A 25,236-nucleotide genomic window follows, 5' to 3' on the forward strand; every position below is an offset into this window, starting at 1 on the left:
TGCCTGGCAACATACTGATTCAAGAGTCATGCATGTCATTGTTCTAGAAACAATGACCTAGTGTCCTGACACAGGATAATGATATTTCCTGTGTTTTCACAGTAGTTACATATTCTGCTATCACATCAATTATTGTACCAATAATACTGTTTAAGTTTTTATCAAAATAAGTTGTGATTTTTAGTGTTAGAGACAATTACATATCTCTGTAGCTCAGGATAGCTGGGGACAGAGTGCCATCCAGTATAGTTCATGATGGCTAGGTACAAGATGGCACTGCCAGCTCTTTCTCTTTAGTAACCTTTGATATACTGTTAGTTCTGTCTCGCTATTTAAGGTTTAAAAACGTGGATATGATTGAAAAGCATCAATCACAGCCATACTTAACTTCCCTTTTAACATATGTGCATGTGTATATGCATGCTCATATGTGTGGGATGCAGACACGTGAGGGTGTTCATGAAGGCTGCAGGGAGACAATGGTGTTTGTTTCAATTATTCTCCACTTCGTTTATTCAGGCAGGGTCTCTCAATTGAACCGAAAGCTTGCCAAGACTAGCTAGCAACATGTTCCAGGGATTCCCTGTCTGTGCTTCCCAAGTGCTGGAGTACAGGCTGTGGCCACATCTGACTGACTTTGCATGCTTCTAGGGATGCGGACCCAAGCCCTCAGGCTTCCCAAGTGCTGTATACATGAAACCGTCTCCTTGGTCCAATTATACTTCAATTCGTAATTGGTCACAGGTCTTATATTATTGGATTATATTATTTTGTAGACATTGTGTTTTGCCAATCTCTCAAATAAGAATTTGGAGTGAACCACAAGTAAAACAGCAGAATGAATGTAACACTCATTTCCTGAACCCAGTTGCTAAATTTTCTTTGTTAAGTTACTTTAAAAAAATCGAATTTAAAAAGACAAAACATTGTGAATTAGTGTGAAGTTAAAAGAAACTTGTGAGTGAATAGAGAATTTACCAACACAGAATAGAGCCAACCAACACAGTATGTTCCAAAAGAACTTTAACTCAAGCTCCTGTCTGCATCTGGTTAAAGTACCTGTCACTCAAGCAGCAAAGCAGCCTGTTGTGGCTTTGGTTTCTACTTTTTTTTTTTTAATGTGTAATTTTATTGTTTACTCAATTTAAATGTGATTACAACTTTAATTTTTGTTTCAGAATCATTCCAGAAATGAAGGTACCTGCTCTCCTTCTCTGAGAGAGAGGAACGTGGGCACGCTGGAATTTTTCAGTAATTTCTTCAAATTTCTGCTTCCTCTGCTGCAGGATGCGCTCTCTAATCTGATACTCTTTTTCTTCTTGTTCTTTGCGTTTCTCTTCGAAAGCTCTAGATTTAAGGTAGAAGGAAACAGGAGAGCTACACAAGAAGCTGACTGAACCAGAACGATTGGAGAACACCACACTTAGGAAACAACAGTATCTTCTTCATTCTAGAGACAGCACATTTGTGATTTCTAACAGGCCATTGGCTAGGAATTGAAATATACTTGTAAGATGGTAACTTCAGACCCTCATTCAGATCTTTTTAACTAGAGAAAGCTCTGCAGTGAGGCCCCTTTCTGATTTCTGGCAGGATAGCCAGAGTCCCACAGCCCTCTGTGGTGAAAAGCCTTTTCTAAGAGTCATGCTGTTTCTGGTATTTGCTGGTGAAAGAAGCAGCCTTGCAAATTATGAGGGAAGTCAAGGAAACGACTTTTCTTGTTTAAAATTGGCTGTCAAATAAGTCTTAACTTTGCTAAAAATACAATTTTTTTTTTTTTGAGAAAGGGTTTTCTCTGTGTAGTTTTTGGTGCCTGTCCTGGATCTCGCTCTGTAGACCAGGCTGGCCTTGAACTCACAGAGATATGCCTGGCTCTGCCTCCCAAGTGCTGGGATTAAAGGCATGTACCATCACGGCCTGGCTAAAAATACAATTTTTATAAAAATGTTGGTTTTCAGCTTCTTTTGTAAATAGGGAACCCAGAACTCTTCAGTAGACAAAGTTACAAACATCTGCCTGTAATGTCAAGTTTTAAAAAGTATTTATTATTATTACTGTTATGATGATGATGATGATGATGATGATGATGAGTGTGTGTGGTGGGGTGCATGTGCTATAGTGACTTGGGGAGGTCAGAGGCCAATTTTGTGGCACTGGTTTTTCTCCTTCATCTCTATGGGGTTCTAGGGGTCAAACTCAGGTGTCAGGCTTACAAGGCAAGCATCTTTACCTACTGAGCCAGCTTGCCTGCTCTTAACTTTCCTCTTTATTTATAATTGCCTCTAGGCACTTTATATTTTCTCTGTTTTAGTTGTACTACCTTAAACAGTTAATTTTGTTCTTGTAAAATGTTTGTATTACTCAAGACATATTTGATAAAAAAGAGACTACAGCGCCAGCCTGACATTGGCAGGGAAGCATCCAAAGGCACTCCTTGGTCACATGTGAACGTGGTGACAGCTGGATGAACTCTTTTACCTTCTTCCTGTCCTAGGTGTCTGTGGACCACTGTTAAAGACCTGTCTTGTCTACAGCACTGGGGAACAGAGCTTCAGGTTTTCAAGGGGTAGGATGTGTGTGTGTGTGGGGGGTGGCACCACAGGAAGGGAAGAGGGTTTTATCTCCCTAGATAACTTAAAGTAACTAGTTTCATAGCTTGATTAAGTACAGTACTGGATTACTAGCCAGAGAGCTTAGGAAAATAAGAAAAAATGCAAGGCATCCATATTGTAAAAGTAAAATTATCTGTTTGCAGGTAAATGATCTTATGTACAGAAAACTCTAAAAATTCCACATAAAGCCTATACTAATACATGAATCCATTAGATATACAAAACCAACACACAAAATAAAATGCATTTCTATGTACATCATTATATAATGAACAATCCAGAAAAGAATTAAGAAAACCTTTTCATTTACAATACCATGCATGTATGCATGTATATCCATGCATACATGTGCATTCATGCATGCATGTGCATACACATGTACAAGTACACATATATATTTTAGGGATAAATTCAACTAAAAAGCAAAAATGACATAAATCAAAAACTACAAAATACAAGCTGGAGAGATGGCTCAGTGGTTAAGAGCATTGGCTGCTCTTCCAGAGGTCCAAAGTTCAATCCCAGCAACCTCATGGTGGCTTACAACCATCTGCAATGAGATCTGGTGCCCTCTTCTGGCCTGCAGGCACACATGCAGATAGAACACTATACATAATATAGTCAATTAAAAAACAAAACAAAACAAAACACTACAAAATACAGATGAAAGAATTCCAAAGGAAAGCTCGTTTATACTTGTGGATTATTGAGAAGTCAGTAGTACTCAAAGCTACTTACAGATTCTATCTGTCCTGTACTATGATTATGTAGTTCCTCTTTAATGAGTCTGGACCTGTCACTCTCCTATAACCAATAGACGGCTACAACATATAACAGTGGTGCTATGTGACTTCCCAGGCTTCAGTGGAGGTTTTGCAGCACTAACTTACTATTTGGGAACACCCAATTTAGGAAATGCCAGGGTGCAGATATTATTATTGATGACCTTAAGATCACCCTGCTGAGACGCAGCCTAGGCAAGCTTTAGGGAGAAACAGTTAAAGGCAGAGAACTGCCTTCCAGCAATATTAGTGAATCGAGCCCTAGCACAAAGCATGTGACTGAAGAAGCATAATGGAGGTCAAGCTCAGCAGGACCTTTAGATCACCACAGATAAAACTTCAGGAGAATCATAGATGAAATATGAGTACAAGTGCATGAGACTTCCAAGGGAGAATCAACCAGCTGCATCAGGAAACACAGACAATCACCATACACTGTTTTAGGGTGGTTGTTATACACCAGCAAATGATCCATATAATAAGTCCAAGCTGAGAGTTTTTAAATCATACAGCTGTTATTTATTGGAGTCGGGGATAAATATTTAATACAAATACTTTTATGTCATTTGTTTTTGCTTTTGGAGACAAGTTCTCACTATGCATCCTGACTGGCCTGGAACTTGCCGTGTGACCAGGCTGGCTTAGAACTCAAAGTGATGTACCTGTCTTTGTCTTTTGACAAAGGCCTGGATTAAAGGCATGTGTCACCATGCTTGGTGTTATTTACTTCTTTGTATATTTAAAAATGATAGCTCACACCCATTAGTTCTATGTGGTATCCTGATTAAAACAAACACACGCTAATTAGAAAGACACATTTCATTTCTCTCTGGAGACATGATATTTAAGCTAGACAAGAGAGAGTCATGAAAATAACGGAGAAAAAAAGTGCTCTAGCAGAAGTAATGGCAAGCAAATGCTCAGAATTAGGGAAAGGGACAAGACAGACCTCCTCCCTAATATTTAAACTGAGAAAACAACAATTTTTTTGGAATAAGGACTGACAGATTCTGAAGTAAAGAGGTGGTATCCTCTTTGCTAGAATTATAAAGTTATTCTAATAGCAAATACCACCCATCTCTATTACTTTATATTGTTCCATAGTGGTCCTGTGCTCTACATTAAAATGTGCCCAGAAAAGAATTTCACATTTCACTTTCCAAGACTATAGAATATAGTCTGTACTAAGTTGTGTCAAATCAAAGCACTGACAGAATGTGGCCAGCAAGCCAATGCCTTTCCTCTCAAGCTCCGTGACATGCCCTAAGACAGTCTGAAGGATTAAGTAGAGCAATGTGTACACTATAGTCCTTTCCTTCCTCAGTCAGGAGTTGCAGGGTTTCTTTTACTCGGTGACATGTCAGGCACTCAGATAAGCAATGGGGATGGAGAAACAGGCGATGAAAGTGAAGAGTGTTTCCCCACTCTACAGAGTTTAGACTCGGAATCATCCCCATTGCCTTGGGCTTAGCATTTTTCACAGAAAACACAGTCCGCCTTGGTGACTTCTGAAGGATCTGCTCAACTTGTGCAGTGCTGTTTCATGAAATATGGACAACATTTTGGCTCAAGGTGAGCAACCTCATTAGATGACAACCATATGCCAAGCTGTTTGTTTCGCTTTCCCAGGAGTCTACAACTGTGTAGTATCATTTGCTTCTGCTGGAAGTATTCCTAGGAACAAATAATGTGCCATGGTGACAGTTTTCTGTAGCAACATAATAAGCAGTAGCATTAAGAGTACCCAAGGCCCCAAGAGATGGTGTGTGGAATTGGAGAGGTTGCCTTCTGTGATAGCTTCCTTTTTACTGGACAAAAACCTATTTCAGATGGAGGTAGTTACAACCTTCAAACATGATACTTAACTTTTAAAACTCAATCACATTTTGAGGTATTAGAAATTAAAAACTAGGGACAGAGTATCCTTTTGAATTGAAAATGCAATTGGAAGAAATATTTTTCAAGGATAAAATATATCAAATGACGCTAACAGCCTGCAAGAGACAAAGTCAAGAAGATACCCAGAGTTTTCTATATGACAAAGAGGCACATGCTTCACATTAACAGCCCTGTCCTTGTCAAGGTCAAAATTATTTGAAATCCCCAAAATCTATATTGAAATTCCTATTTTTTTCAATGGGTTATTTTTCACTTGACAAACAAACAAACAAACAAACAAACAGATGAAGAAAACATCCAAATACAGAATACCCACATTCTGATTATCAGATAGAATTAATAATGTATAGAATACATTAAGATAAGTACTGCATTTCTCTAATGGCTGTGATATCAACCAAAATAAGGATGTGACCATCAATTAACTAAAGCTCATAACTTTTAATCCTAAAATTAAGATCCTTAAATCTGCCGGGTGTTGGTGGCACACACCTTTAGTCCCAGCATTCGGAAGGCAGAACCAGGCAGATCTCTGTGAGTTCGAGGCCAGCCTGGTCTATAGATAGAGATCCATGACAGGCACCAAAACTACACACAGAAACCCTGTCTTGAAAAACAAAACAAAACAAACAAACAAACAAACAAAAATCCTTAAATCCTATTTACATTTATTTTTAGGCTCAGTTCTAACACAAATTTCCTACTTACTAGATCATAATGTATCAGAAACAGCAAAGAAAAAGGCAATGGCTTTCACACACAGAGACACAGGCAGGCCAGAGAGGAGTGCGGCTCTGGGCAGATACGGCTAGGTAAGCACTGATGCTCACATAGCAATGAAATCACCCAATGAAACTTCTGAGGACGGACACACTACTACTGCTAAGTGGTACACTTATCTGTCTGTCTATCTCCTACGTACCTATCTACCCATCCATCCATGTGTTTACTTTAGAGTCTGAAAGATGAAGAAGAAGTTGATTAGCTAGGAGTTTGGGACCTGAAGAGCAATATGGTGATAAGTTCTAGAATAAAGAACTTAAAAACTTAACAAAGCCCAAGCAATTAAGTAAAAAAAATAAAATAAAATCAGAAAATGATCTGACTATACACTTCACAAATCATGGAATATAATATCCAATAAATACATGAGAAAATGCTCAATATTATTAGCCATCAGGAGAACACAGGTCAAAGCTGCAATGAAATGCCATCTTGTCCCACTAGAATAATAAATTATAACAAGTACTGGTAGTTATGTGGAGAAACAAGACCCTTTAATGTTGCTGGCAGGAATAAAAATGAGTATATCCTATTGACACAAAAAAATACAACTCTCACCTCAAAGGGAATAAGAGGTAATTAATGTCAGAGCTAAATAAATATATGTGGCCATTGCCTGGCAATGTAGATTTGAGTTACTCCAAATATCATGTTCCAATATGGTAGCAGTTTCATGAAGTTTTCAGAAAAATATAAAATAATAAATCAAGATACTTTAAAAATATATTGGTAGAATTATCCTTCTGTACACAATGTCTGTACATATTCTGTACAATATGTCACTATGACTGGTTTAATAAACAAGCTGACTGGCCAATAGCTGAAAAGGCGGGAAAGCCAAACTGAGAATGATTGGAATGAAGGAGGGTAGATTCAGAGGAGCCAACTGCTGAGGAAGCAGGACATGTAAAAAATGAGGTTAACAAGCCATGAGCCACGTGGCAAAACATAGATAAGAAATACAGGTTAATTTAAATATGAGTTAGCTAGTAATAAGCCTGAGCTATTGACCAGGCATTTGCAATTAATATGAAGCTTCTGAGTGATTATTTGAGAGCGGCTGTAGGACAGGAAAACTCTGCCTACACATCAGGTTATATTGCTGCTATTATGCTTAGATTCTATCTAATGACTTCTTAGTTTTTGAGTTAGTGGGAGCTAGAGGTCTGTTTATATATTTTGAAAGGATTTACCAACTAGCCACAGGCTTTTAGGTCAAACATAGAGGTGGGTAATAAATTGTTCTTTAGAGAACTAAGAGTATCAGGATAATTTGGTTCTGGACCTGCAGTCTTCTGACTCTCCAAATTCACTGAAATTATAATAAAATCATCAGTCTTGTAGAACTTTTAATGTGGGTGCAGATTAAAAAAATTTTTTTATGGGAATGTCAGTTAACAAATCACTATGAAAACAGTGTGGACGTCTCTCAAATAACTGGAAACACAAATATCCTATGATCCAGTTATTCCATACCTTGCAAAATAGCTAAAAGAAATGAAGTTAGCACAAACCATCTGCATTATCATGTTTATTATAGCACTATTCACATAAGCCAAGTTATGGAATCAGCTTAGTTGCCTGTCAGCAGATGAATGGACAAAGAAAGTATGAGATAAATACATAAAGAAGTATCTTCATATAGAAGGACAAATAAGACCCCGTCATGAAAGTAGAGGATACTCTGCTACACAAATAATCCAGACACAGAAAGTTAAGTAGTGACTTTACTTTTTCTCATATATGGAAACTTAAAAAAAACAAAAACAAAAACAAAACAAAGGACCTTAAAATGTCAGAGGAAATACCAGGGACTGGGATGCGAGTGGGGGTAGAAGACAGAGTGCAGTGGGCAGAGTAGAAAATGTGACTGGTGGTAGGAGACAGAGTCCAGCGGGTGGGATAGACATGGCCACTGCAAGCTGCATTCATGTATGGAAAAACCCACAGTGAATAAATCAGTGTGCGAACAGTTAAGGTTAAAAGAATTAGACAAAAGACATGGAAAGGACAGACAGATGGCAAACAAGCACATGAAGAATACTCTATCCCACTAGCCATTAGGGAGCTGTAGACATAAACTGCAGTGAGAGCTTTCTATACACCTAGAACAGCGAACATAAAAATAGCGACAGCAGCAAACAGTGAGCTACGTAGAAAATCTGGATGCTATACTGCTGCGGGTACAGTGGGCCACTCTGTAAAAAGGCTCGCCTTTTTTTTTTTTTTTTTTTTTGGTTTTCCGAGACAGGGTTTCTCTTGTGTAGCTTTGCGCCTTTCCTGGATCTCACTTGGTAGCCCAGGCTGGCCTCGAACTCACAGAGATCCGCCTGCCTCTGCCTCCCGAGTGCTGGGATTAAAGGCGTGCGCCACCACCGCCCGGCTTTATTATGTATACAATGTTCTGCCTGCATGTCTACAGGCCAGAAGAGGGCACCAGATCTCATTATAGATGGTTGTGAACCACCATGTGGGTGCTGGGAATTGAACTCAGGACCTCTGGAAGAGCAGCCAGTGCTCTTAACCTCTGAGCCATCTCTCCAGCCCCAAGGCTCGCCTTTTTAAAAGGACTAAACATGTAGAGATCATGCATATGAGTCAGTAATGTACTCCTTGCCATTCATTCCAGAGAAATACAAACCTTATGTTCATATGAAAACTATATATGAATGTTTACAGCTTCTATACACAATACCACCACCCTACAACCAGAAATGACTCAGATGTCCATCATTGGGTAAGTAGCTTGAAAAAATTCTGTTGCAGGGCTGTCTATCTCAGTGGTAAAGTATGGCAACAAACAAACAAAACCACCACCAAAAACTTCAACCATAAACACCACCACTACCACCACCACCACCAACAACAACTAACTCTCAACGACTTGAACCCAACACATCTCTAGTACACGCATATGTGGAACACTACCCAGCATTGAAAATGAAAGAACTACTGAGGACTATAACAACCTGGATTAATACCACAGAACAGTTCTGAGAGGGAAAAACATCAGTCCCCCAAAGCTGCATATGACACGATTTTATTTATTTAACAGTGTAAAAATGAACCAAACCAAACCAAACCAAACCAAACTAGAAATGAAGAACAAGAGATCGTGGGGGTAGGAAGAAAAGGGTGTAGCTATGAAAGGGACAGGAGTGACTCTCGTGGTCATTGGAATGTTGTGTCTTGGCCATGCCAATGGTATTATTCTGTTTTGATACCACGTTACAATTTTGTAAAACATTGTCATTGGAGGAAACTGGGTCAAAGACATATGGAAAACTCACAGTTGCCAATAAAGTGGCAATTACTTCATGAGAAAGTGTTGAGTACATCTTTAAGTACTTTACATCATTGTTATAGGTGAAGACAAGTTGTATTTAGTATTCTTACTTTCCAACTTCTGCATTTTAAATTACTTAAGTTAAAATTGTATTACTTAAGATTTTAAAAAAAGAGTTGAATTTCAAAAAAGTTATAAACAGTGGAGAAGTTAGAAAATCTTCAACAGAAGAATTTACCAATGTTATCTGTACACTGCATGTGCATATGAAAAAAACACTGAATAAATCAGTGTGCAAACAGTTAATAGTTAAAAGAATTGAAGACATGAAGAGGACAGTAAAGCAGAATAGCTCAAGAACAATACAGTAATATAACAACACAGGTAATTTCATCCTCACTATACCCATAAGTCTAAGGTCCAAGATCAAACTACCTTTATCAGTATATATAAAACATTAAAATATGAAGTTATTTTAGAAAGATTTACATCAAAACATTACAGTTTTCCTGATCTGTAAGAATTCTGACAATTCTCTTTATGACCATTTATAACTGGCTCTTGGCTCCTGACATCATCTACTCAGGTCTGAACCCATACTCATGCTCATCCACTTGCTGAGACAGTGTAACAGCTTGCTGCTCTACTTTTATTTCAAGTCTGGTTTTTGTTTGTTTGTTTGTTTTGGTTTTCATCTGCTGCTTCTTTGGTAGAATGAACTAAGCTATATTTTATTTGATCATGGAACATCTCTAATTTTGCTTTTTTATTATACTCTAAAGATAATTTCTTTATAATCTAGCACAGGGCAAATTCTTAAATTTCTTTAGATTGGTATACATATTATTTCATAAATTATCTCCTGTCATCTGGTACTCACCTACATATATTTTCTGCCATATTTTCTCACATTAGACTTTCCTTGCATTATTCTAGCTACATACAGTAGGATTCCTTTCATGTTCCTTGGCTAATGTGTGGCTAACTATTCTTCCAGGGACTCTTCCTTGTCCCATAGTCTATGAAATGTTCTACTTCTGTTCTACTTCACAGGAGATTTAACCACAGTATTTATTGACTGTCATCTTTCATTACTGCATTATTAACAATTTGAGGGTAAGAATCATGTCTTTTACTTTTTATCTTCTAGAATATGAAACCGTAGAGATTTTAGTCTACAACATTTTAAACAATTAAAGATAACTTCCAAAGATACTAAAAAAAATGGCAGGTGTTTTTCCTTTTTCTGAAGGGAAAATACTAAATACGAAAAAACCTACAATTCTCTGACTTCAACTTGAGTAGACAGCATAAACTAGATAAGAGTCTATAATCATCTTTACTGATAGTTGTCATGTGCCTGGTACGATCTTCAGGAGACAAAAGGTAACAGAAGAGCAGGAATGTACAAACAAAATAAAAATAAACTTCATTAAATAATTTCAATATTGCTGGACAATGAAAGGATTAATCGCAAGAGGAATATAATGGTGGAAAAAAATTACAGGTAAACAATTTTGTATCCCCCAAAGGGATTTGCAGCATATGCCCAATGATGTATTTAATAAGCTCCAGGGATTTTCTACTACCATGGATTACAGGAATATTGGTCAGGCTTTTAATAAAAATTAAAAAAAAATGGATAACCACTTTGCCTTAAAAAGTTTAATGAAAATTTTAATAATCAGGTGCTGGAAAGATGGCTCAGTAGTTAAGAGCACTAGCTGAGGACTTAAGAGTTCAGGTCCGAGCACCCACATGGTGGGCCACAACCATCTGTAACTTTAGTTTCAGGGACTCTGCCATGTTTATCGGGTCTTTGTGAGTGCCAGGCATGTATGTGGTGCACTTACATATATTTGGGCAAACATTCATACACATCTAAAATAAAAATAATTATATCTTTAAAAATTTAAGCCAGTGGTAGTGGCGCACACCTTTAATCCCAGCACTCTGTGGAGGAAGAGGCAGGCAGATCTCAAACTGTGAGTTAGAGGCCAGCCTAGTTTACAGAGTCAGTTCTAGGACAGCCAGGACTACACAGAGAAACCTTATCTTCAAAACACAAAACAAAACAAACTTAATAATTAAAATCCTAAAAGTGATAAGATGGTTAGATACTTTTGATTTTACTTCCTTCTAGTTTATAGTCTCCACAGAGAGCTTTTTTGGCAATGACTTATAAAATCTGACTTAAGGCATTCTATCAGTGTTTATCTTTTCCCTCTTTTCATAACTGAACGGAGGAAGGTAGCACATAAAAATTCTATGAATTGAAAAGTATATCAAAATTAATTTATAGTCTATTTGAAGTTAAACAATTGTTGATCTTTTAATTAATCGTGATGTGATACAAAACCAAAGGCGTTACTACATTTCATAGACATTTTAATAAACATCTCTGTCAGTGTAACAAACTGTTCTGTAACCAGAAAAAACTGTGAGAGTCATAATCAATAGCTAGAAAACAGACTTGGTCCTGCAGGCAGAATCAGGAGAATCTTATCGTTAGTTCTATAAATAAACCACCACCGTGACTCCAGTCTAGGAAGCACCTCCAAGGAGAGAAACTGAATTTAGAATAACTTTGAATCTCTGTGCTTCTGAATAAATACAACGACTTACTTTCTTCTCCGGCTTGACTCCATGAAATATTTACGTGCTCGATTCCGACATATCTTTTGTTGCTGTAGTAGAATCTGGCGTTCTTCTTCTAAATTTTTCTCGAGATGGATTTTCATATCTCTAGTGATGCCATTTAGTTAAGGACAACAGTTTACATCTTTACTAAGTGTCAAGAATGTCTGATTAGAGCCTCATGGTAATGACAGTATAATGCTTTCATGGGACAACTAATATGTGTATATACTAGTGTTAGTAAAAGATTAGCAAATTATATATATATATTTATAAATCATATATATAAAAATCATACACACACACACACACACACACACACACACACACACACACACACACACACACACATATCCCCTCAGACTTTTCCTGAGGGGAAAATAAATTGCCTTTAGAAATCATGACCTTAGATAATGAAAATGCATGTTTTTATTCATTATCAGATATTTGGATAGTTACTATTAAGGTATCTTCTTGGGCATATATGTAAGGAATGAAAGATTTTAGTAACAGGAAGTAGATGAGTTAAATGCTTCAATGGATCCTTTAGTCTACAATATGAAATTAAAAAAATTGCAATGTTTGTGAATAAAGCTTTTCTCCCCAAAGATCCCTGTGGATGGCATCATCGTAACAACTACCCCTAAAAATCTACCCCCAAGATGTAATTTTTATATAGTTAATATTAAAAAAACCAAAGACTACTATGGGCATTCATCCCCCCCCCGCCCCCCGTTTAGTTTTTCTCCAATATGTTATCAACACAAGTGTCATACAATGTGTTTCCTTGCCAGGCAAGATCTATTAAAGCTATACCCTCTTCCTACTGCTTCCAAATACTCTGAATTGCTTAGAGCTTGAACTACATCAGTATTCTTAAAATTCATCTCCTTGTTCATTCTTGCTTGGTTCACTATTCCTATTACATAAATTATAAAAATGATATGTCATTAATGAAAATAATAGAAGCTATAGATGCCTTGTCAATGAGCCATTTTCTTGTATCTGATCTAGAGACAATTAGGGACAATATACTAAGGTTAGTTCAGTGTATAAGAAGATACAGTGTCAGCAGGATGGTGATGGCGCATGCCTTTAACGGGGAGGTAGAGGCAGGCAGATCTCTGTGAGTTCAGGGGTCATCCTGGTCTACCAATGAGTTCCAGGACAGTCAGAGCTTCACAGAGAAACCCTGTCTCGGGAAAAGGAAAAAAAAAAAAAAAAAAAAAGAAAAAAAAAAGAAAAGAAAGAAATACAATGTCAAGCATGAGGAGTCAAACTCATAAGACAGTAGTATTTACTTCACGTCTCTGAGAAGACAGCTTGTGGCAGCATTAAGACAAAGGACAAGATGACCAGAGCTAGCAGTTGCTATTGCAGGCTGCTGTACAGGCGGACAAAGGAAAGACCTAGGGAGGAAGCTTGGGGATGCTATCTGAGAAGGTTTTGGCATTAATGGAGCACTAACACCCATCTTCCTTCCCCAGTAGATTTGTGTCCTTAGAACCCAAGGCAAGGTCTGCAAAAGAGGAGACCCTCAGTGAAAACTGATGATTTGCTGTTAAAATTGTAAGAGTATAAAAAACATTCCAGAAGAAGTTGGGATTCACGGAGCTAAGGAAAGGGTGAGAGGGTGGTGACGGTGGAGGGAACCCAAGCGAAGACATTCCCTGAGGAAAACAGAGATGACCACACACAACATCATCATAAGTTCGTTGAGAATACAGAGGCTGAATTCAAATTACCATAACGTTCTTTGGAAGAATAAAAATGCTTTACATACTTTAAAAGCAAAGCTTACTGACATTTCCACTATGTTACCAACATCAACTATTTCTTAAGGAAAAATCAGAAATAAACCAGATTGCCAAAGTTTGGGTCCTCTGCTTTTCCTTTCCTGTTTAACAACAGAATGAGCAGAGACAGGAAACAAAACGAGAACGTGCTTGGGCTCAGCAGCTGGGGGGGTGGGGGTGGGGGGCAAATACTAAAGCAGGGTAGCACCATATTTCACTCTCCGTGCAATTTCCCTAAGAGACTCGACTAAGCACCAAGAGTCCATAAAAGTAAAGAGTATTACACTAAAATTCGAAAAGGTGAATCTCCGCCCATCCCATTCAGGGCCGACGCATTTAAAAATTCACAAAAATGTGACGGCCAAGTTCAGGTATGGATGCGGGAGGACCGGGTGGCAGGGAAGAGGTCACCAAGTAGGAGAACACCGTGAAAAACTTCAGGTCGGGGTGGGGTGGGGCGGCAGCCGCTAAAGCGAAGAGCCGCACTGAACATGACTTGCCAGTTTCCATGCCCCCGCGCGCGTCACCGGGAGTGAGGCCGGCGGGAAGGATACAGGTAAGCGCCGGGCCGCGGCCGCCCGCCGCCGTCCCGGGCGCCCAGCGAGTCCGAGGGTCCGGCGCCCAGGCCCGCGCCTGCGCTCTGGGCTCCGGGCCTGCCCGCCAGCATCCTTCACCCCAGCGCCGCCCGCATGGCCGCTCGGCCTCCCTCCTCTCCCGGCGCTGCGGGCCGCGTGTCCCGCCCCGCGTCACGGGCGTCGCGGGCTCGGCCGCGGCAGTCCTGGCTCCGCGGCCCCGGCGATTGTGGCGACGGCAGCTGTGAGGGCGGCGACCTCGCGGGGCGACGGCGGAGGTGGCGGCTGCGACCTCGCCGCAGCCATCTTGACAACCAACCGACGCCGCGTCCTTCGCGACGGAAACCAGGCGGAACGCGGGGCGGGGCCGCGGGCTGGGGGCGTGGCCAAGCGGGCCGGCCGGCCCAAAGCGGGCTGGGTCGGCTGAGGTCCCCCGTGGGGAGTGGAGGCAAGCTGAGGCAAGAGGAGGTAAACTGAGGCACTCTAAGGTGAGGTGAGGTTAAACTAGGGAGAGCTGAAGCAAGCGGAGGTAGAATTGGAGTGAACTGAGGCAAGTTAAGGCAAGGTTGAGTTGTGTAGTAGTGGTTTCACCGAGACTTCTTATTACTTATGAAAGCTTGGCTTATAGCTTAGGCTTATTCCCAACTAGCTCTTATAACTTAAATCAATCCATTTATAGTAATCTACAATCTATCATGTGGCATTACCTCTCCTCCATCTTTCCCCCACACCCCAGAGCTGAGGACCGAACCCAGGGCCTTCCGCTTCCAAGCGCTCTACCACCGCTAAATCCCAACCCCACCTCTCTTCCATCTTGCACCTCCTGTTTCTCCTCACGTCTTATGGACCTAGGTTATCTCCTCCTGCTACCTGTCTGCCTGGAAGTCCCACCAATACCTCCTGCCTTGGTACTGGCTGTTCAGCTGTCTATCAAACCAACCACAGCAATATCTGTGCACACAGTGCACAAATGACCCACAACAGAGTTGGGCAGATGGCAGAGCATTTATTTCTGGGAACCCCAGTTGTGAGAGAGTTCAGCTGAACTATGATTTAGAGCTTGATTCGGGTCTCCCTTTTTATAGTGTTTTCTTGAGAGTATTAACAGATGAAAGACAGGGCATGGAAAATCCCTAGATATGGACAGGTATTACTTGGCAGCTTGGAAATAAGTATTTGGTTTGTAATTTGCTAGGTACGGAATCCTGTGTTGAAGTTTTAGGTCGTGAGACTTTCCTGGGTATCATTCTCTTGAAAATCACTATCTCTTAAAAAAGAAAAGAAAAGAAAAGAAAAGAAAAGAAAAGAGAAGAGAAGAGAAGAGAAGAGAAGAGAAGAGAAGAGAAGAGAAAAGAAAAGAAAAGAAAAGAAAAGAAAAAAGAAAAGAGAAAAGAAAAGAAAAGAAAAACAGCCTTGTGAAGTGGAAAATTTCTTTCCCTACTTGCTGTCCTCCATGCCTTGATACTTCTGCACCCCCTCTCTACTGCTCTACTTATAACGACTCTACTTCAAAGAATTCTTCTGGTCCTTACTTGGCTGCCAGATTCTGCAAATGGACCATCACGGCAAAAGTGGCCTGAAAAGAAGTCCAGATTTAGCTTAATCTCCTGGGAAGATGTGCCAGAAGAGATCATCGTATTGAAATGTTTCTGTATGGGAAATTAAACAGAGTTTTGAGCCACTAGGTTAATGGCTATGTAAGTGAAAATTTGGAACAAGGCTGGGCCTTTTTGTTGGAGCCCAATGTAAAAGCATGAATTTTGATTGGATTTTAGTTAGTTTTAAATTTTTACTTTATATTTTTTGTGTATAAAAATATTTTATACACAAAATAAAAATTTTGTATATAAAAATAAAAATAAAAACAATCCCAGATTGTTTAACAGAATGTATAGACCAAAGAAAGATCACTCCCCACTATTCAAATATCTTTGCCTTTGGGAACTTCTAACAATTCAAATAACAAACCTTTTCAACTGAAACTATTTAAAACAGACTTTTTTTCCCTTTCAAATGGAGATATACTGATTCACATTGAAATGCGTTCAGGGGACTGATTTTTAACTGCAAAGTGCTTAAGTTTCCTTCAATATCATGGCAAGATGACAAAAGAAAACACATAACACTAACAAAGGAAGGAAAATATGAATGCTAGGACAGTTAGCTATGTTGGCGACTTTTTGAATGTCCTAGCCACAAGCATTGGCCCTGATTCTGTTCCCAATGCTATCATTAGCACTCTGTCTCTCCAGGACTAGTTTGAACCTTAGCAAAGTAGGGCACTGCAAAGGGCAAAGAAAAGTGAGAAATGTGTGGTTGCTATTTGCAATATTTGCATTTTAGCTTTTCGAAGTGTTTTGCTTAGACTGTATTATTTAGTACGTGGAAAACCCTAGCCACATTACTGTTGTTTTGCTGGTATATTAATTAATACTAAGAAGCATGATTTTTCATCAACATGGTGTCATTCTGGAATCCCGGCACTTGGAAGATGGAGCCAGGAGGATCAGTAATTCAAGATCATCCTTAGCTAGCCTGTGCTGCTTGAGAGCCTATCTAAAAAACCCACAAAGAAAAAAGCCATGATTAGTTTTCTCAATCCTCTACAAGTGCTTGCTCATGTAATTATTCTTCACTTAAGTGTTGCTTTGTAAAGGTAATAAAATATAAAAGAAACATTTAACTTAAGGTTATTATCAATTTTTTAAAACTACAGGCTTGTTGATTTCTAATTCTTTTTTTCTTCAAAATATTAAGCTGGTTTTCCTACATCCTATTTAAGAGATTCAGTCCTAGCTTGTAAAAAACAAGGAGTTGAGAGGCAATAAAATGAAAGGTGAAATACTTGGATAATAGATAATTTGAGGATTTTTATAAAGTTTGTCTTTTGCAAGGAAAGTGATTGTGAGGTCTTTAGATAGTAAAATGCTTGCAAACACAAGGGGCTGTGTTCAGATCCTCACACCCACAGAGAAAGCCGGTGTGGTGTTCTGTAGGCCTAGCACTAGGGAAGTGCTGATGTCGGGGAAGCGGAGACAGGCAGATCTTGCTCACCAGCTTGTCTAGCTGAAATGGCAAGCTTTGGGCTCAGTTAAGGGACCCTTGTCTCAAAAGCTGAGGTGGAGAGTGCTGGAAGACAGCCCATGTCAACCTCTGACATCCACAAACATCTGTGTGTGCCTGTGGGCATGCATGCACTCATTCCAGCACACACAGATGTACACGCATAAAGAATAAAACTAAAACACCAATATTTTGTCATAAAACACATCCTAATTAAATTTAATACTTAATTATTTTATATTTTTTAACAATACAACTCATTTATTAAGGATGTGCATCTCTCTCTCTCCCTGTCCATCTATTTCTCACATCACATCTGCTACATGCCAACTACTTTCCAGTTGCTGGGGATTTAGTGTGAATAAACTTGAGAACAGGCTGGAGAAGTGGCTCAGTGGTGGAGACCACATACTACTCTTGTAGATGAGAGGGCTGGGGAGCCAGACCAGAGCCATCATGGGTTTCCAACAGCCCTGCAGGGGACCAGGCCTTAGGTTCGTTTTACTGGAACTGGCTGGAGCTGAGCAAGCAGTTCTGGGAAAGACAACTCAGGGGCAACCAATCAGCAGGCACCCCACAGCCTTCTGCTAGCTAAGGATAGCTTTCCCTACCCTGTACCTGGAAGGTCCCTAACCACTAGAGCCTCCCACCAATAAGCCCCCAGACTAACCCAGACTAATCTTTCCTCCATCAATCAGCACCAGATTAATCCCTCCTTCCTGGAAGCCCCCTAACTGCACTTAAAGGGAGCTTGTGACTTCCCTTTGGGGACCACTATTTGCTACCCCAACCTGTTGGAAACAATAAACACTCTTGCTAAATTGCATATGTGACTGTTGGTCTTTCTTCGGGGCTTCTCTCAGACCCTAACAGTAGACAACTAGAGTTTGATTCCCAGCATCCATACCTAGTGGTTTACAACTGCCTGTAAGTCCAGTTCAAGGGAGATCTGATGTGTCTGCCTCTGCAGGCACCCACACAGACATTCATGTCAGTAAAAAAGTAAAAAATAAAAAAATAAATAAATAATCTTCAAAATATTGTGGTCTGAAGTTTATATTGAATTCTCTTTTCCCAGTGGAATATATTAGGTACCAAAAACTACTTTAGAAAAGAGTAGTTGTGTGGAGGGGGGGGGGGAGAGGGGAGGGGGAGGGGGAGAGGGAGGAAAGGAGAGGAGAGAGAATTGTTGCAGATCTACTTAAGACAGAGTGCTCAAGGATGTCCTCTAAAGAAGGGAAATTGGGTCTGAATAAAGGAAAGAGATTATGACTCAGATAGCTGGATGATGAGTGTAAAGAAATACATAACCTACATTTGGTGGGGTCTTACAAGGTCCTAGTGTAAAGCCAACTTTTAGTGGAGAGAAGGGCATTTGGGAGTTAACATCACCTAACTTAGAATGGAGCACTGTAGTTGCTATGGGGGAACTACAGTACAGAGGATAGGACTAGAAACAAAGAGGAATAACCTGAAGGCTGTCACAGGGTGTTGAGTGGAGGTTGGCAAGAGACAGGTTTATGATTGCAGTGACAGAGATGACAAGAGCTTAAAGTCTGAACCTTTAGCCAGTAAGGTGTGTAGATGGATGGTTGTAGCAAGTGCAAGGAGAAAGTCATATGACCTTCGGGACATGAGTAATGGCTTAGCAGGTAAAGACATTGGCTACCACATCTGGTGACCTGAATGGAAGGCACATTGTGGCAGGTGAGAACCGGGTCCTGAAAGTTGTCTTTTGACCTCCACAGGTTTGCAAGGGTGCTGTGGAATATTTTTCTGTATGCCGTGAATATGTGTTGCTCTGATTGGTTGATAAATAAAGCTGCATTGGCCTAATGGCAAGGCAGCTTAGAGGCGGGTGGGAAATCCAAGTAGAGAGACAGAAGAAGGGCGAAGTGAAGAAAGGCCATCTGCTGCCAAAGGAGCAGCAGGAAGCCAGCAGAATGGTAGTCACAGCCACGTGCCAGCTTATAGATTAGTAGAAATGGGTTAAGTCATAAGAGCTAGCTAGCAAGAAGCTGAAGCCATAGGCCATACAACTGGTAATTAATATTAAGCCTCTGAGTGATTATTTTATAAGCGGCTGAGGGACTGCAGGGCTGGGTGGGACTGGAGAAACTTCCAATGGCTACACAAGGGCCTGTTACATGGGTACATGCACACACTGATGGTGTCGTTAGTTGTTTTTTACTCTTTTGGGGGCCCGCCACCCAGCTCCTAAAGAAATCACACATGGACCTTTACCTTTCTCTATTTCTGTATACTTTTCATTATTTCTTACTTTGTGGGTGGATGGCCCCTGATGTCCTCCTCCTCCTCTGGCAGCTTCCTCATCCCAGATTTTTCCTATCTATCCTCTCTGCCTGCCAGCCCTGACTACTTCTCTCTCCCTGCCTTACTATTGGCCGTTCAGTGCTTTATCAGACCATCAGGTGTTTTAGATAGGTACAGTAACACAGTGTTAAACAGAGTTAAACAAATGCAACATAAACAAAAGTAACACACCTGAAAATAATATTCTACAACCCACTGATATAAAAAATTAAAATGACCTTCCAATTGGAATAATGAGCACTGTGATTTACTAAAATGGGAAGGAAAGGTAGGAGTGGGGTGGGCCTTTTCAGCCCCATCCATGCTGGAGTGCTGAGCAGCTCGATCCTGTGGGAGCTGCTCCAGCCGCTGCAGAGGGAGATCAGGAAGGGTTAAAGAAAGAAACAAGAGGCTTCAGCTTCATTAACACCACCTCACAACCCAATAATGCTCTACTTACAAAAGAAACTAAAAGCCATTTTATTATTATAAAATGATCTCAGTGGAATCTGTACTAATAGGAAAACTTGAGACAAATTAAATTTAGTAGGGTTTATTGAACAAAGAGTAACTATTGAATCAGACAACCCTCAGAATCGGGAACAGTTCAGAGAGCTCCAGCCATGTAGCCACAGGCTTTTATATGTTCCACACAGAAACAAAATAGAGAAATCTGACTGGGCACAACCAGACAGTTTTAAAACAAGTTAAAAAACTAAAGATTTATTTTATGTGTAGATGTATTTTGCTTGCATGTACACACCATGTGTGGGGTAGTAAGAGAGCATTGGATCACCTAGAATTGGAGTTATGCTTGGTCGTGAGTCCCCACATGGGTTCTGGGAACCGAAATAAGATCTTCTGTAAGAACAAGTGCTTTTAGCTGCCGAGCCACCTCTCCGGTCCTAGCTAGGTATTTGTTATATCGCTCGTGGTTTAATCTGTTGGATATCTGCTATTGGCTGAAGCTCAGCTGTTTATGTTGAGCTGAAATATAGCCATTCATTACCAAAAATATGCTCTTAGGGTAGGCTATGGTATTTCTAATAGAGGAATTCTCGGAGTATGAGTCAGCCTCTTCGACGACTCCTGCTTATTTAATCTCACAGCGGCTACAAACTCGCAGGTCCCGAGGCACCGGGGATGGGAAGTCTTTGTGCTTTCGCTTTGATCTTGTCTGAAAATATTTCTTTCCTATTTTCTGCAGAAGTACTTTCTTGTACAAATGAGTTTCCCAAGTTTATCTCTGGGAAAGCTGTGAAAGAACAAAGTATTTTAAGTTCTATCTGATTTAGAATGCGGAAGATAGTTTCTTCTTCATTCAGTTTCGTAATAATTTAGCTAGAAGCTTAAAATTAAAAGTGCATACTCATCTATTAATGTATTATTGAGGTCACTCATATTGTACACAGTGTTGGAACTGCATATAGATGAAGTGAAATAATAAAAAAAGTGACACTATGTCATATTTGATTGCTTGTTGCTCCTAACATAGTGTGTTAAGTATGGGTATATTTTACCTAATTTAATCCACTCAGTGATTCAAGTTCTATACAAGAGGTAATTGAGCTATGGCAATATTGGAGAAATTTCTCCAAGGTTCACGAGTAAGGGAATGGTGAAATCAAGGTACAAACCAGGCAGTCTACACTTGCACCCTCTTCTATTGCTTTGCTGGTGAACCCCTGAGAAAGCAGTTTCAGTAAATAATAGATCAAAGTGTTTGGGGTTACAGTTGGCAGCGAGGAAGTAAAGGCAAGAAAGAGGCGATAAGTTTAAGATATTTCTTTATTAAGTAAATATTTGTGTGCCTACTGTGGACAAGCCACCATACCACCACCATCAGAACAGTGGCTCTGCTTTGACTCGGAAAGGAGGTGGAGAAGATCATATTTTGAATGAGAAGCCAGGCCCAAGGGCACTTTACTTCATTTCTTTATTTTTGAAATTAGTGACGTCTTAAGCATGTTTCTAGAATGAAAAGAAGCCATTGTAAAGGAAAAAATTTAAGACTCAAATTAGATATGGATCTTTGAGAAAATCTTTTTTAATTTAAAAATATTTTAAATTCATTCTTTGACACAATTTCACATATGTGTACAATATATCTTGATCAGATTAACTCCCAGTTTACCAATCCCATTCCTTCTGTGTTCCCCCAACATGTGGGAACCTTCATATCCTTTAAAAAAATAACCCCAAGCTCAATTATTGCTGTCTCCATGAACATGGATAACTTCCCTGCAGCAATATATCTGAAGAAAAATGGCTCCCCTTCCCCAGAAATCATAATTGCCGGTTCACCACCTTAGCTACAGGTGGAGTCTGATGGCCCCTCCTTTGTCCATGCTCATGTTTTTGACTGGCTGTGAATTCTCGGGTGCAGCGACCATGTTCTGTTCATAGGACAGCAATCCACAGCATCCTTCCCCATCCTCTGGCTCTCACCGCACGTTCCGCTCCCTGTGCTGTGCTGTTCTCTGCGCCTTGGGAGTGTTGATATAGATGTCCCATTTAGAGCTGAGCACATAACAGTCACTTTGTCTCAGCACTTCGGACAGGTATGAGTCTCTCCATTGACTACTGCTCACTGCAAGAAGCTTCTCTGACCAAAGTTGAGAACAGCACTAATCTTTGGCTATACGCATAAATATTTTGAAGGCAGTCTGACAGACAGGTCCACTTAGCAAAGCAAAGGTAGGAGCTCCCCCTGCCCCAGATGTGGGCTTTTCGACCAGGTTTACAGCACCAAGTGTGGATGTTCTGTGGAGCAGGCCTGCACTCCGACTCTGTACAGGTCATGTCACGGCTGTACCTGTGGACACATCTTGCCTGGAAGGTCAGTGTTGCAGCATGCAGGGTGCCCACTGGGTAAGTGGAGACTTTTCTGCCCCAGTGGAGTGCATAGCACCTTCCAGTACTAAGAAGTCTAGCCAGTAGGGGAGACATTTCCAGGTCAATTCCAACTGAGTTTTCTGTGCCTTATTGCCAACTGTATTTACCAATAGGATTTTATCATCTAGTTTTGATAAGAAACAGAGCAACAGCACTAACCTACATTGTTTTGGTGGCTTCTGGGGTTACCATGACTAGCACTATGTCTTCTGGGTGAAACATTTATCCACCAGCTTTGTTCAAACTCCCCTTTTTAAAAAATTTTTTTTCTTTTTAATTGGCTTACAAATTAGTGGGTTTCCAAAACCTTTTTCATATATCCTTAATTTTGGTTAACTCACTGCTACCTCCCTCCCCTCTACCTGACACTCTCACCCCAACCTAAGCCTTTAACCCCACGATTCCCCCTCTGCTTTGATATCACATGTGTTCTCTGTTTCCCTCTTGTGTTTTCTTTCCCTCTTCCTAATTATGGGTCCTTTGTAGCTTCCTGACCTCTACAGACACACCAAAATAAACACACAATTCTAACAGTTGGAAGCTAGGACCCACACATGAGAGAGAATGTGCAGCTTTTGTCTTTCAGGCCTTGGGTTGCCTGATTAGTATAATGTATTCTAGTTCCATCTATCTTTCTGTAAATTTTATTCTTTTAAAATGATATAAAATTTCACTGTATATCTGTACCACATTTTCATTGTCTGTTTATCAGGTGATGGACATCTCAGCCGATTCCATTTCCTACCTATTATGAATATAGCAATAGTGATCATGGATGTGCATATATCTCTGTAGTAGGATGTGGAGTCTTTTGATTATATTCCCAGAGGGTCACATGGCAGTTTCCAGAAAATGACCATTTTCAGTAAATAACAGTTCAGGATTTTTGAAGTTTTACTAATGTAGTTGTAAAATACACCAATCAATTGACACCAGAAATGTGGTACTTACCTGGTTAATATGACCATTGATGATTAAATCTGGCTAAAATACTTTTTAAAAAAGTTTAATTATCAACTTTGGATGTCCATGTTGAATGAATCTCAATACTCAAAGGTCACGTCAACATACTGGCTCCTGCTCTGCCAGCTGTCTCTACTTCATATTTTTATGAAAGCCATTTTACAGTTAAAAATTTTAATTTTATGTGTATAAGTGTTTTGCCTGCATGTATCAATGTATATCTGTGTGCCATATGTTTACTTGCTGCTCAAGGAGGCCAGAATAGGGCATTAGATTCCCTGGAACATTATGTGGGTAATGAGATCAAAGCCGGTCCTGTAGAGGACCAGCCAGTGCTCTTAACCACTGAGCAACTTCTATAGTCCAGTTTACAATTTTCTGAGCTAAAAAATCCATTTCATAAGAATTAGATGACTTTATAAAACACATGGGTTTGTGCTGTAGGTAGAAGCAATGGGAAAGATGTGTGTCAGCTGAGGTGTGAGTGTTGCTAGGAGCTGCCTTGTTTTTCACCGAAGGGTGTTGTTTCAGATGAGGGCACGGAGCTGGTAAGTACTGGCGTCTATTTGTGCTGTACACCTTCCAGAAAGGGCATGGAAGCAAGTAAGTAACACATGTGTTTGTGCTGAACAACTTCCAGAAATTTTTAACGGATGACTCTGTGCACCATTCTTTCCACAGAGAGCTGATATTTGAAGAAGTATTTTCATTAGTTCAAGAAAAATATGATGTATCTATCCCAAGCACCACTCTTGTTCTTAAATGTATGTATTTTCATTTGTGGAGAAGCTATACAAGGTAGCTGTGTTCATCATTCTACGGTAAGAATTTTAGCAATATTATTTTAGCTAAGAAAGTCATTTTAGCTTTCCTGATGTATTAGAAGCTTGAAAATATAAACTATACAACAAAAATAATTTATGTAACAATTAAAATACTTGTTTCAAGAAGTTGAGACTTCTTAAATGTTACATCTTAAGATAAAAACTATAAAGTTAAGATCAACTTTTAAAGAAAGTTCTCAATTGTTTAAAGATATTTTAATTCTCAGCTTTCCTATTACATTTGATAATGAAACATCTGATGGGTAATAAAAATTACTTTTTAAAATGAAAGTTAGTCTTTAAACCATGACATTCCAATAAAGGCCTGTAGGTGGTTAATTAGGTTGCAAGAATATCTTATCTAAAACAATATCAGAGTGACAGCTAGCATGGGGTATGCAATGTTATGAACAGCTGAGAATTTGAATGCCCATATATTTAAGTGTTGGTTTAAATTTTTAAATGTTAAAAATGTACCACTATATCAAAACCAAATGCCAAGATTCTGTGGTTGAAACAAGAAAAAATTCTAAGACAGCTGCACAGATCCTAATGACTGAATTCTTTAGCACTGCTTACTAAAGTTTAAGAGCCCTACTGAAAAGAGGATATCTGTAACACTTTTAAACAACATCAAGTATGGCAGTTGTTATAGAGGTGTGAGAAAAAGCAAGAAATTTAAAATAGTCTGAGTAACAAAGTACAAGGTCTTTCAAGGGCAAATATCTTTGTAGTATAGTTAGTTCTATACCAGTCTTTCAGAGTCTAGAAAATGAGACAAACTTGTCATAGCTTTCAGGAGTACTGTGGA

At 39.7% G+C, this 25,236-nt stretch overlaps 3 protein-coding genes across 7 annotated transcripts in view; 2 read left to right on the forward strand and 1 right to left on the reverse strand.

Annotated features, from left to right (window-relative positions):
- Positions 1-14,487, reverse strand: part of Cep126 (centrosomal protein 126) — a 50,914-nt gene extending 36,427 nt beyond the window's left edge. For 3 of the 5 annotated variants that reach the window (XR_013052598.1, XM_016002334.3, XM_076575633.1), the window contains exons 1-3: positions 14,350-14,487; positions 11,988-12,107; positions 1,202-1,347 (exon numbers count right to left, since the gene is read on the reverse strand). Coding sequence is in view for 4 of the 5 variants with exons in the window: in XM_016002334.3 (XP_015857820.3) it covers positions 1,202-1,347; positions 11,988-12,107; positions 14,350-14,462 (379 nt within the window). In the remaining variant the exon portion in view is untranslated. Of the gene's footprint in view, positions 1-1,201; positions 1,348-11,987; positions 12,108-13,063; positions 13,192-14,295; positions 14,321-14,349 lie in introns of those variants that run through there. The other 2 variants (XM_076575635.1, XM_076575634.1) reach the window with 2 other exon arrangements.
- On the forward strand, positions 14,366-16,051 carry LOC143274175 (uncharacterized). The gene is made up of 2 exons (XM_076575637.1): positions 14,366-14,835; positions 15,563-16,051. Exons 1-2 carry the CDS (start codon positions 14,485-14,487, stop codon positions 15,587-15,589), a joined length of 378 nt encoding a protein of 125 aa, XP_076431752.1. The 5' UTR covers positions 14,366-14,484; the 3' UTR covers positions 15,590-16,051.
- The window catches only part of Angptl5 (angiopoietin like 5), a 31,569-nt gene continuing 21,082 nt past the window's right edge, over positions 14,750-25,236 (forward strand). The window contains exons 1-2 of the mRNA XM_076575636.1: positions 14,750-14,855; positions 24,283-24,422. Coding sequence (XP_076431751.1) covers positions 24,327-24,422 — 96 coding nt within the window. The 5' untranslated portion in view covers positions 14,750-14,855; positions 24,283-24,326. The remainder of the gene's footprint in view (positions 14,856-24,282; positions 24,423-25,236) is intronic.

The sequence above is a fragment of the Peromyscus maniculatus genome, chromosome 7, assembly GCF_049852395.1.
Source record: "Peromyscus maniculatus bairdii isolate BWxNUB_F1_BW_parent chromosome 7, HU_Pman_BW_mat_3.1, whole genome shotgun sequence".
Classification (NCBI taxonomy): domain Eukaryota; kingdom Metazoa; phylum Chordata; class Mammalia; order Rodentia; family Cricetidae; genus Peromyscus; species Peromyscus maniculatus.